This window comes from Quercus suber, unplaced genomic scaffold (assembly GCF_002906115.3).
Source record: "Quercus suber isolate HL8 unplaced genomic scaffold, Cork oak 2.0 scaffold_455, whole genome shotgun sequence".
Taxonomy (NCBI): Eukaryota; Viridiplantae; Streptophyta; class Magnoliopsida; order Fagales; family Fagaceae; genus Quercus; species Quercus suber.
Genome location: NW_027069906.1, coordinates 522,452 through 535,545, shown reverse-complemented (window position 1 = coordinate 535,545; position 13,094 = coordinate 522,452). Strand labels below are relative to the sequence as shown.

General features: G+C 33.3%; 1 protein-coding gene across 1 annotated transcript; it reads right to left on the bottom strand.

The window, feature by feature from the left end:
• Positions 1–1,363: 1,363 nt before the first annotated feature.
• On the bottom strand, positions 1,364–4,447 carry LOC111989236 (xyloglucan glycosyltransferase 4). The gene is made up of 4 exons (XM_024021023.2): positions 3,473–4,447; positions 2,865–3,173; positions 2,376–2,780; positions 1,364–2,284 (listed from the first exon to the last, which is right to left on the bottom strand). Exons 1-4 carry the CDS (start codon positions 4,109–4,111, stop codon positions 1,649–1,651), a joined length of 1,989 nt encoding a protein of 662 aa, XP_023876791.1. The 5' UTR covers positions 4,112–4,447; the 3' UTR covers positions 1,364–1,648.
• Positions 4,448–13,094: the final 8,647 nt, after the last annotated feature.

Here is a 13,094-nt window from a genome sequence, read left to right as displayed (position 1 = left end):
AAACCTATCCTTTGTTATGTTCCTTCCTTGTGATTTGGGATTTCTATTATTCGATTTATAAAAGGTACAAAAGTCTTTGAATTGTTGAAAGATAATAGAAAAAGTCTTTTGGTGGTTTTATACAATTGTACTCAAAGAAAGTTTGTTTTTCTCACATTGGCTTTTAATGAGAATCGTCCTATTGTTGTTTTAATTGGTAACTTATGATAGCTCCTTCAAACATTGGCATTATTCCAAACAATGGATAAGAACAAAGTAGCAATAATTAAATGCAGAGGGCAAATGGGGGCAACTGCTGAGAAAGGTGGAACAGAGGCTTCCTAATGAGGATTTGATGAAAAGCAATAATCAAGAAGCAAGCAGCACAAGAGCAACAAGAACTCAAGTAGTATTATTATAAAACAAAAATGGGACAACGTTTGTGATAAGTTATAACCAACTGCACCAAGAGGGTACTACCACATGACACACTCTTGGTTTACTAAATAAAAAGTAAACATAATTTCATGCCTCAATTCCTTGATTGAGATAATACGTATGGGGAGGGAAGAGATTAGCACACTCAAAACCATAGGGTCGATCCTGATCAAGATGATCTTTCAAGAAAGGTGGTCATTCCATAAAATTAATATATATATGTATATATATAAAATAAAATAAAAATAAAAGAAGAAGAAGAAGAAGAAGAAGAAGAAGAAGAAGAAGAAGAAGAAGAAAGAAAGAAAGAAAGATTGTCATTGTTGCAGAAGCCTATTCAATTACTTCCGTTATTTCAATTTTCAACATAACATAGGTGTCAGTGCAATACAGATCTTGCATGAAAAATTTGCAAATCATTATATTGATTTCTAGCCAGGCCTTGATATGCAAAAATCATGCGGTATTGGTAATGTAAAAGCTTACAAAAAGCTATAAACTCTAGGTGGTGACAATAAAAGTTCAAAGGCACTTGCAACGAATTCTTGATGTTAACTGAAGAGTGAAGACAATCTTCCTTCCTTCTTCCTTTTCTTTTTTTTTTCTTTTTTTTTTGGGGGGTGGGGGTGGTGGTGGGGGGTGTGATCATCAGGCAGAAGATAGTCAATGGATCAATCTTTGAGACCGTCGTGAAACTGATATGAGAAATTCTTTGGGTGATGCCTGCTAGGCTACTGCTATATGCCTGCAAGAGCATATTGTTATAATGCGTTTATACTTTCTATTATTATGTTCTAATGGCCAAACATTATACTCCTCTATCTCTCTATCCATAGTCTTCCATATCCTAGCAGCTCTTCTTTCATCAAGGAAGGTGTAGATTTCTTTTCTATGGAGGTTTGAAAAGGAGAGATAGAAAATCATCTCAATGGAAAGTAACATGACATGTCTGAACTGTTCAATTTTGTATTAGCAAGGCTTTCATTATTCAAACACTGACAAGATATATGATTCTCTAATAAAACACAATTTACTTTTATCTTTATCCAATGATCCTGATAGCAAGTATTCCTAATATATGACTATATTATATCCAGTTCCAGCCAAGGATTAAATGCTACAGAACTGGAGATGCTCATAAAACATGTATGAAAATCTCCCTTTTTAAAATTTTCAATTCTGTGTAAGTGCCAAAAAATAAATATCAAAGAATGAGAATTGTCTACTCCATTTAGCTCATCTGCTCGCCAATTAAGTCCAAGCCTACGACAAGGAAAGACAATCCTTGGAACAGCAAGAAATAGAAATGAACTCCATGTGCTGATAAGAGACTCCTGGCTGATGCAGTGAGCAGAAGCAAAGCAAGTGCAAGCTCCTTCCTGTAGAGCTTGTTTTTCTTCTTCACAGAAGGGACGTCTTCTGCTGTGAGTTTACTCAACAATTCTAAACCAGACTCAGAATGCCTCCTACTGATCTTCTCTTCACTCAAAGACTTTGATTCTCTCTCAGCAAAGGCCAATAGATCTGATTCAGATGATCTACCAGTCTTCTTAGTCACTACCCACTCATAAGCACTTCCCAACTGGAATAACCCAGAGACCATGGCATTGAATTTTGTAACGGACATTGTGTTCTCAAAAAGTAGGTAAGGAACCAAGAAAGGGAATTGTTTTGGTGATGGGAGAATGTTCAAAAAAGACATGAAGATGGGGACATAACAAATTACCCAAAGCGGTAATTCTGCCTCAGGAATGAACATGGTCAATGGAAGTATGATACAGAACAATGTGAATGAGTAAAAGGGAAGTATAAGTTTCCTAAGAAGAAAGAAAAGCAATATCAGGTTGGCCTTCTTCCATATTGTTATCTGCAAAAAAAAAAAAAAGCTCAAATAAAAAAAACTACTCAGAATTACCAGTTCAAATGGGAATTAAGCAAATTAAGGAAGGTGAGGAAACCTTAGAAGTTATGATAGCAGGAAGGCATAGGCGGAAGAGCTGCATTGGACCCGAATGCCAGCGATGCTGTTGTTTCTTATAAGTTTCATAAGACTCCGGTAATTCACAAAGCACTTTGACATCATTGAGGAAGATGAATTTCCATCCGTTCAAGTGTGCCCGAACTGCAATGTCCATATCCTCAACTGTGGTTCTCTCAAGCCAGCCTCCTGAGTCCTCTAAAGCCTCAATTCTCCAAACTCCTGCTGTACCATTGAATCCAAAGAAATTGAGAAAAACACCATTGACTTGCTGCTCCACCTCAAAATGGAAGCAGAGATTGATGTTCTGCAACCTTGTAAGCAAATTCTCATCCTTGTTCACAAATGACCAGCGAGCCTGGACAAGGCCCAATTCAGGATTTCCCTGTACAAATCACAACACCATTAAGAATGACTATAGTCAAAGGGTACAAAGATAGTACATCCCTTTTTATTTGGCTTATATTACCTTGAAGTGAGGAACAGTTAATTTAAGGAAATCAGGATTTGGCTGGAAGTCTGCATCAAGTATTGCAACAAATTCATAATCTTTGACGTAATCACAGCCCATGGCTGATTTTAGATTGCCGGCTTTGTACCCAGTTCTGATTAATCGATGTCTGTATACTATGTTTACCCCCTTCTCACGCCACGACGAGACTTCATCTTTGATTAGAAGCTGTAGATTTCCATCATCTGAATCGTCTAGGACTTGAATTAATACTCGTTCCCTTGGCCAATCAAGCTGACAGGCAGCAGCGATTGATTGTGCAAATACCTTAATAAAACATAGTATTTTAGCACCAGACTAAGAAGCAAAGTTATATTAAGCAATAGAACTCTGACAAGGAACTATTCAATCATGAATTTGATTGTAAATTTGTTAATGGGGCCTGTGAGAGAAGATATGCAAATTACAATAATAATTCAAAACAAGTCATGTTAGTTGAAACTTACAAAATCATTATATAAAAGCTAATGCATAAACCACCAATTAAAGTTCAATATTTACAAAGTAAACAAATAAGCATATGGCAACAGACAACAGAGAAAACCAAGTGAGTTCTGTTCTGTTACCTCTCTCTCATTGCACATTGGAATCTGAACAAGGACCATTGGGAAACTTGAACAATCCTCAATATCATAAGCTTCTCCTTCTATTGTGGGCTTCAGCTTCTTGTACTTAATCCAGAAACACCCAATGCATAGAACTAGCCGATCGAGAGATTGAATCAAGAATAGCACAGTGCAGGATTTAGAAAGAAATATCACAAAAGGAGCAATATAGTCAACTCTAAAAGACAGCCAAGCCATATAGGACCATTGCACAAGACCCTGAACCTCCCAAGGGCGAAGCATTTGCAAATTCCATTTCTTGAAATGAGCAATGACTTCTAACACCAAAGCTAAAATCGAAATAACAAGAAAAACTTTGATAAATCTATACAACCTTCCTCTGCTCTTGGGCTCTTCTTCACTTACATCAGATAAGGCAATGCGTTTCTTAATTGAAAGAAACATGGACTTGAAAGTCATGGCCACCCATGAAAGACTGGTCAGAACTCTGTGAGCTTTGAGAAGAAGAACCCATGTAAATTGCTTGGGACTCGCAGCCTTCTGTTTATCTGGAAGCAACAATGAATCTGAACCATTGACCTCTGGAAAAGATAAGTTGTTAGGCTTCTCAATTGTGACCACAACAGTGTTTGTTGCCATTTCTTTTCCTGGAATTCAAATTCACAGGAAAGAAAGTGGAAAAAAGAATCACTGCCCAGATCAAGATTTTTGAAAAGAATATATGGGGTGAGCCTGTAATTCAGTTATGACTCTGGTATAGCATTAAAGAAGAGAAAGTAGGAGAAGCAGACCATGAAAACTGTCAGTTTTATATGATTTTCTCTGAAATCTGGATCTTTGAATTCAGAGTGGAAACAGAATAACAGGTTTCAGGTGGAGTTGAACTTGGAAGTTTGACAACTGGTATTCCAGGTTAAAGCATAATGCAGCTGAGAGAGAGAGAGAGAGAGAGAGAGAGAGAGAATATGCACTTACTACACTCAGCGAACTACTAATAAAGAAAAAGAAGGCACTAATTTTTATTTATTTTATTTATTTTTTTAAATCTGTATGGTAAGAAGTTTTTTTTATTTTGAGAAGATACATGGAATGGTAAGAAATTTGGAAGGTCAAGCTATTTTATAAAAATCAATGATCAATTACTTGTCAACACTAACCACTTAAAATTGGTATCTATATTGGATTGCTTAAAATTTCATAGAACATCGTGCTTATCTTTGTTAAAAAGAATTTTATTTTTACTTTAAGATAAACTTATTGTGTCCACTCCAGCTATTTTATAAAAACCAATGATCAATTATTTGTTAAGAGTAATTACCTGGAATTGGTATCTATGTTGGATTGCTTAAAATTTCATAGATTGCCATGTTTATCTTTGTTAGAAAGAGTTTTATTTTTACTTTCAGATAGAATTTTTACTTATAGTATCCACTCTAGCTATTTTATAAAAATCAATGATCAACTATGCATCAGGACTAATTATCTGAAATTGGTGTCTAATGTTGGATTGCTTGATTCTTTATAGAACACTATATTTATCTTTAAAGTTAGATAGAGTTTTATTTTTACTTTAAGATAGAAGTTCAATTTATGGTGTAATCTATTATTTATCGACAATAAACTTTCAAAAATGACTTTTGATATTAAAAACCAAAAGAATGCTTAAATGTGTTCCAGCTTGGTTAGCCTGGTAAGTTGTCAAGAAATTTGGATGACAACTAGATACAGCCAAATTGCAGATCACCCACAAAAAGTTCTGTCTGTTGATTTGGGCACCGTGTGTTCCTACAGAGAGTTTCTTTCTCACACTTTCACCACTTGCAAAGAAGTTTCTCTTCCTTGTTTGGGTTATCATTTGATTCATTTATTAACCGCCATTATTATTCCACGCGGATTGTGAACAAGTCTAACCCTTTTTTTTTTTTTGACAAGTCTAACCTAATCTTTGACAACTAGATACAGCCAAATTGCAGATCACCCACAAAAAGTTCTGTCTGTTGATTTGGGCACCGTGTGTTCCTACAGAGAGTTTCTTTCTCACACTTTCACCACTTGCAAAGAAGTTTCTCTTCCTTGTTTGGGTTATCATTTGATTAATTTAATAACCGCCATTATTAATCCACGCGGATTGTGAACAAGTCTGACCTTTTTTTTTGACAAGTCTAACCTAATCTGTGTATTATATTTGAATAATTGTTCAAGGAGCAACATCTTATTTTTCTCATAATGTAAACCACTAATCCTAATCATGTGTTCATATCAAATAAATCCCAATCATGTGCGTCTTCAAGATCTTTTCATTTTGACAACTCCGGCCAATCAGAGTCATTTTTGACTCTTTGAAATGCCATTAAGTTCCAAGAAATGTTAGAAAATGAGTTTAAGAAAAGAAATAATCATGATATTAGGTTTTTAAAAAAATTTAAAAAAATAACAAACCAAGTAAACAACTAATTGATTAAACTCTAGGACGATTATATAATATATTTCTGATGATTTTTGTTCCTGGTAGAGAGAAAGATGTGAGACATAGTAGTGCATGTACTGTAATTAATAAGTAATAATTTAAGTCTAATATATAAATATAGAATTAGATGTGAAGTCAAACTAAGGGCACGCTACTGAGTTTTGTTTGGATTAAAAAATGCTGATTCCTGGTAATATTTATTTGTTATTTATTTAAAATTTTAATTAATTATTCTTCTTTTCAAATTATTTTGCATCTGGGTAACTCTAACTCTGACATTTAGCATATGCTTTAGTTTCATCTTAATTCCCACACCTAAGAATATGAAAGAATAACATGGTCACTCAAAACAAGAGCATTGATAAATATATAGGTATATAGGTATATATATAGATATAAGCAATGACACGCTGTATTGTGGCACAGAAACAGAAAAATTTTACTTTTCTTAAATTCTCCAATTCTTTGTTTCTTACTTCTATCAGTTCTATGTGATTTCACAAATTTTTTTTTTTTGGTTATATTTTATCTTTTTGGGTCATAAAATTTTGTGTCCATTGCTTGAACAAAAAGGTGGAGTTAGGGTTGAGCTTGACTTATTTATATAGAAAAAAAAAAAAAAAAAAAAAAACTATATCCTAACTCAAGCTTTAGCTTTTTATGAAAAACAATGTAGAAGCATTATCAATTTGTTGGTTAATGGCCAAATATTGAAGCAACGTTATCTCATTGATCATAGGAAATTTAATGAAAGTGACAAACAATAGCATCTCCCATGTGTCAAATTGGATTCCCCTTAATTATTTGTAAACAAAAATAAGTTCATATGAGAGGACTATATGTATTTTGTATAAATACATTTATAGCCGCGGGGTCACTCGATTTAGTGGTTCTGGAGCCCATTTGAGCCTAACCTAGCTAAAAGGTTCTTTAATTGAAGCTCATTTAATTTACATTCCCTAATTTTAAGTGTCAGTGGGTTTTTCTTCTTAAAAAAAAGGGGTTTAAAGTGTTAGTTCATAACTTGATATAACTATATAACGCTGCGTTTGTTTCAATGAAAAATCTTACATAAATATAGTTTTTTTGGTTTTTTTTTTTTTTTTTTTTTTTGTTTTTCTATGTTTTGTAGTGTCTTTTTTTTTTTTTTTTTTTTTTTTTTTTTTTTTTTTTAATTTAAATTTTTAGAATCAAGTTTAAAGTGTTAGTTTCTTCTTAAAAAAAGGGTTTAAAGTGTTAGTTCATAACTTGATATAGCTATATAATGCTGCGTTTGTTTTAATGAAAAATCTTACGTAAATATAGTTTTTTTGTTTTTCTATGTTTTGTAGTGTCATAATTTTTTTTTTTTTTAAAAGGTAATTGGAAAACTATCTCTTAACTTCCCTAATTTAACTTGGAATGAGATAAAGTTGTTTTCCACAAAAATTTCTTGGAAAACAAATCTATCTCACGCCAAGGAAAATAAGGGAAGTGAAAATATAGTTTTTCAACTCATTCTATCATTGCTACCAAACATAGGAAAATAAGATAATTTTCTAAAATATGCTTCTTGTAAAATAATTCATTTTAAAAAAATATTAATGTCGAAACAAATAATAATAAATTTAGTATTGCAAATAATAATAATAACAGGTTTTGGGGAAAATTGCACTTTCCTACTTTAAAATAATGAGTAATGCCTTCCTTAACTACTGGTAATAAGAATTTTGTCCCCTACCATTACGATTTCTGTTAAATTTGCCAACAATCTTAATGGTAAAAGGTAAAGTGCTTATTATCTATATGTATACTCAAAGGAAAACATTACTGAGTTTTGAAGTAACAAAAGCATATAGAAGTTACATTAACCTGATCGTTAACAAAGAGTAGAAGCTTGATATTACAAAGTAGATGGGAAACATAGAAAAGTCAAAGAATGAAATAAACGTGTTGGAAAGAATCTCTAAATCAATCGGTTGTATTAGGTGTAGGCCTTCCATCATGAGTTGTCTTACTGTGCATAAATTAAGGGATCAAAGAATTTCAACATTAATCAAGGAACCTTCATTATCAAAAAAACAAAAAAGAAAAAGAAAAATCAAGAAACCTTCATTTGAATTTCTAACATTTTCCCTTGTTGATTGACAGCGTTGTTGCACAAATCAAGGAGCCTACAATGCCAAATGTCATTTGCAAAACAGTCAATAGCCAGTTAATGATGATCAACAGTCAACTTGGAGAGAAACAAGAAGTTGCCATTCAAACAAGTTTTTGTGACACGGAGTTCATTTAAGGAGATTTGTTAGGTGCTGGGAAGCACAAACATTTTATTTAGGGTGCCGTACTCGTGTCATACTGATGTCATACCTGCCGTGTTATGTTAAATTTTTTTGAAAATTGCTCATATTGCTTTGTCGTACTCGTACTTATGTCCATGTTCGTGCTTACAAGATTATGTAACATTTGAATTTTTCTTTATTAAACTTTTTTTTTTAATCATAGAAAACATATTTTGAAAACTTGCATTATTTTGGCATGCCAAACACTAAAAAATACGAAAAATGTTATTAAAAAAATTGTTATTAGCCAAAACAAAATAGAACGTTAGACATCACAAAAGAAGCAAGGATAGAAAATATGTAATTTTCTGTCATATTTTAGGACCAAGAAACAAATGGGACTTGTTGTTACATGTGGTTTGATGGGTATGCATCCTAGCAACCAAGCATTGCAACTGAAGCCTCATCCAGTAAAGCCCACTACTACTAGTAAGTATTGTATCTAGCAGAGCATAATATGGCAGATTATTTGCATCTTAAAAGGATTTGTCTTGGTTCTTTGCCACGGTCACGTGTGAGTAACTGTCCTACTCGAACTCGTCCATGTGATCTGCTAAACTGGTCATGGCTGTACACATAATTTTAGGATATTATCTAGTACTTTCAACTTGCCATCTCATGATGTGTATGTAACACTATATATTGTAATCACAGTATCATACATTAAAAAAAAAAAAAAGTGGGCCTATTTGTGTGTGGTGTCTCGCCCTTTAATCAAATTATTTTATTTCACATCCATGAGACATTCTAAAAATCAAAATCACGATGAACTGATAGTGTGGTAGATTGAATTTGAAATCTTAGCTTCAATTGACTCGAGTACCTCAAGAAAGTTGTGCGATAAGTAACCGGTGATCTAACGCATCCAAGTGTCAGCAAATTATTTGCCATAAGTAAGCATATCATTGGCGTCCCAAATGCACTGATAACATCATCATTTTTGTTTTGGTTAAGTAACAGCATCAAGTTGTGCAAAACTAATCTTTCTTTATGAAAGGACAATTTTGGAGTAGTTGAGTGGTTTGCGGTGCGCAATTGTGGTCTCCCAGTTTAGGCAACCTCTTGGTCACCACCAAAACAGGTACATTTGTGCGGTTAAATTTACTTACCAGAAAGAGTGCTATAATACACTACTACTACAATTATAGACACACAAATTTAATATGCCCAGCCGCATATGGAATATCAAGAGAAGAATAAAAAATAAAAAAAATGGGGGTGGGGATCCTGATGCATACCAAAAGTCCAAAATTAGTGCTTTTTAAAAAAAAAAAATTTATAAAATTCATTTATTTATGTAAATTGTTGGTTCAAATTTGAATTTCCCATTAGTGTAATCTTATTGCTATGAATGAAGATTATGTTTATGGTTTAATTATTTTTTTATTGATGTTTTCTGGAAGCCTATTTAAAAATGGCTATGATGTATTTGAAGAACGAATTTGATGTTTTGGAATTTTCCAATAATTGGGTGTTGATTATTTGGTAGTCAACTTGATGCTAATTCCAAGGAACCCATCAGCTGATTCATAGGATCTATCCTTTATTTTCTATTCAATTATTTTACCCCCAATTCCATTAAATTTTATCTTGCGTCAGATCTAATACATGAGGTCTCAAGAACCAAAGATCCAACTATCCAAGAAAGGCTAGGAGGCTTTTATTTTTGTGTTAATTCTGCTGGAAATCATTAGACCATGGATGTGCAAAACTTGTATTTAGAAGTGCCCTATAATGGTGGACTACACCTTTTAGATTTTGATACAACTATCCAACCAACTAGTGTGTATTTTGAGATTCAGAAGAATGAGGATAAGTTATCCAAATTATAGACCCACTCACATCAATTTAAAATTTCAAAGCTACTGATGTTCAAAATGGTGAACCACTGGATTGATTGTCATGATTTACATACATATTGGGCCACGTGGTGTCCCTCTTGATGCAAAAGATGCATTATGTGTCATGAACTGCCGACACTAAGTAAATATGCTACATGTATGTCACAACTCAAAAGCTAAAATTTCAATCTAATAAGAAAAAATAAATACTCACAAGGATCACAAAAAGGTTGCAGTAGGCACTTGACAGACATTAAATTAAACGAGTGACCGGTACAATAACTAAGAAATAAGAATGTGAGAGTATCTGATATGTTAGATAGGAGTCTAAAGCTTGTCTATTTGGTGAGATGTCCATTTCAAAATCAAGATTGCATTGGGGTTTCGATATAAATGGATGATTATAGAACCTTATCTACCACCTTGCCTGTATAGTATAGTTGGTCATATGGTAGGGAATTGTCAACTGTCAAAGACTGCACAGATAAACACTAACAATATTTCAGGGTAGACATCCAAGTATCTTCCAATTACTAAGGTTTTGTTTTTTTTCCTACTAGGTGAATCTTCAGTGTCTCAAGGGTAACCTAAACTTCTTGAAAAATCACACTAATCGAATACCACCATATGTGACAAAGGCCAACGCCCTTGCTGATTCATATATGGTGCTACAATAGTAAAGCATTGCCTTGCACCTCAAATTTGGACCAACTCTATTATACTCAAGAAAATGGAGTAGGATGAGAGAGGATGAAAATCTTCCATTTTTATATGTTTTCTAACAAAAATGTATTACTTATTTGATTATTTTTTAATGAATAAGATATTTATTCAATCAAATAACAGAACCAAGTTTTACAAACAAGTAGAAAAGTGCAGACAACAAGTAGCAGAAATGCAAAAACATCGTACTCATTACGGCCTAATCTAACTAAGCACATAACAAAACAGAATTAGGAAACTTCCAATTACAACATAAGGCTTTATTTTAAATTGAGTTTTTATCTCTGATTCTACTTGCAAGCCTATACACTTCACAGTTTGTATATTTGTATCTGTCATTATGGTGTTGAAAATCTACACTCATTTTTCACCCTACCATTATGCACTCTCTAATCTCTATCCCTCCTAATGTGGTAAATGGTAGCAGAACAGGCCAATTCAGCTCCCATATCTAATCACCTACCTTTCTATGAAACAGACAGAACTTTAGAACTTCTTGACAAATTCGTTGACTCATGGAATAATCAAAATACAAATAGTCCCTTGATTCCATGATTCCATAAGTATATCTGCCTTATATACCCGTTTAAATATTCTTTACCTAGTAAGCAGCCTATTCTTAATTGCCAGCCAAGAGATAAATGAATGCTTGGGAATATGCCCAGGAAACCAGATGCTCTTCCACCAGTTAATGCAGCTGTGTTTTTCGCTAATCATTTCCCAAGTTTCAGTAAACCTAGATCTACCATTATCAACAGAAAAATGTACCACATTTTGAATCCCACCATACAGTTACTGAACACAGTACAAGTGAAAAATTCTTTGAGATGAGATTACTATGCATTGGCATAAAGCCATTAACTCTCTGATTCTTCTCATTGTACTTTTGGCCTAGCATTTAAACTCTTTGGCTGGCCAATTAAATTTACACCATGTGTCTTCATTAATATATTCATCATCTATAGCTGGAAGTTCTTGTATTTTAACATCACATGCAATGTCCATCTGTCCTAATTTGCATTATATTTTAACATAATTGACTTCATTAATTTGATTTGCCTAATGACTTCATTAATGTATCTTCAATAATTTGCCTAATGACTAGGGTCTTGATTTTTCAATCTTATTATTGTCTCTAGTTATACTTGTTAAGATGTGTTAAGACTCAGAGTCTAATAAAAAGATTGAAGTCTTGAAGGATCTCATAGCTGCATTACTCTTCTGTAAAGAGTTGAAAGTCCAGCTTTTTTATTTTTCTCTCTAAAAAGTATTCTAATGCATCAATCTCAAATCATGATCACGCAATCAATCTCAAATCATGATCACGCGATCAATCTCAAATCGTCATCATTTTATGCGTTCCATACAATTTGTCAGATAATAAACTTGTTGGCAACAAATAAGATACCATTACTTAAAAGAAATTCTAGGTTACAGTCATGTTGATGTCTTGAACTTCAAGACATACATATGGCTATATGTCTTCTTCTGTCGATAATTCTCATGTCTGAAACACTTTTTTTTTTTTTGGATGAATTAGAGTTTCCTTCAACCAAAGGAAAAGTACATTTATAGAAAACTGCATGGCAGTACAAGAATCCAGCATAAAACCAAAAAAAAAAACTGAAAACCAAGATTACAAAGCTAATCAGCACATATGGCCTATGTATCTTCTTCTATGGTCATTTTCAATGATCCTATCCTTAATTTCCTGGTAGGTCTTTAACACTCTCAACTTCTCTCTGGGAGAGGAAAATTAACTTTGTTATTCAGAATGCCCAAAGTTAATCGATACCTAAGGATCTACATCAACAATGCATGAAACAGCCTCTAGGGATTAATATTGATTGTATAGGGTACACTGTACAGTGTACAGAAGAACAATTAGCAGTACTCATCTGACAAATGCTATACATATTGAATTTTTTTGTTAATGATAAATTATCGATTACCCCAAAATGTTTAGTTGTTAAGAAATGGTGAATTTAATTATTTATTCCAACAATTACAAATGCTGTATATTGAAAGCTTTTCACTTCCAGTCTCCACATTTAAAGAACTAAGGAGAGTCTGGCCATTTATGTCCCCACATTTTAAATAGCCAAAGTATAACTATACTCTCTGCTTGACAACAGTACCTCTCTATTCTCAACATGCACCTGCTTGCACCAGAAATGCAGGTTTATATTCTATTCCATTATACACACAAGCAGCTCCTCTGTAACACCTTGTTTATTGTTAACATAGCCAAATGGGCAAATGGAAATTGC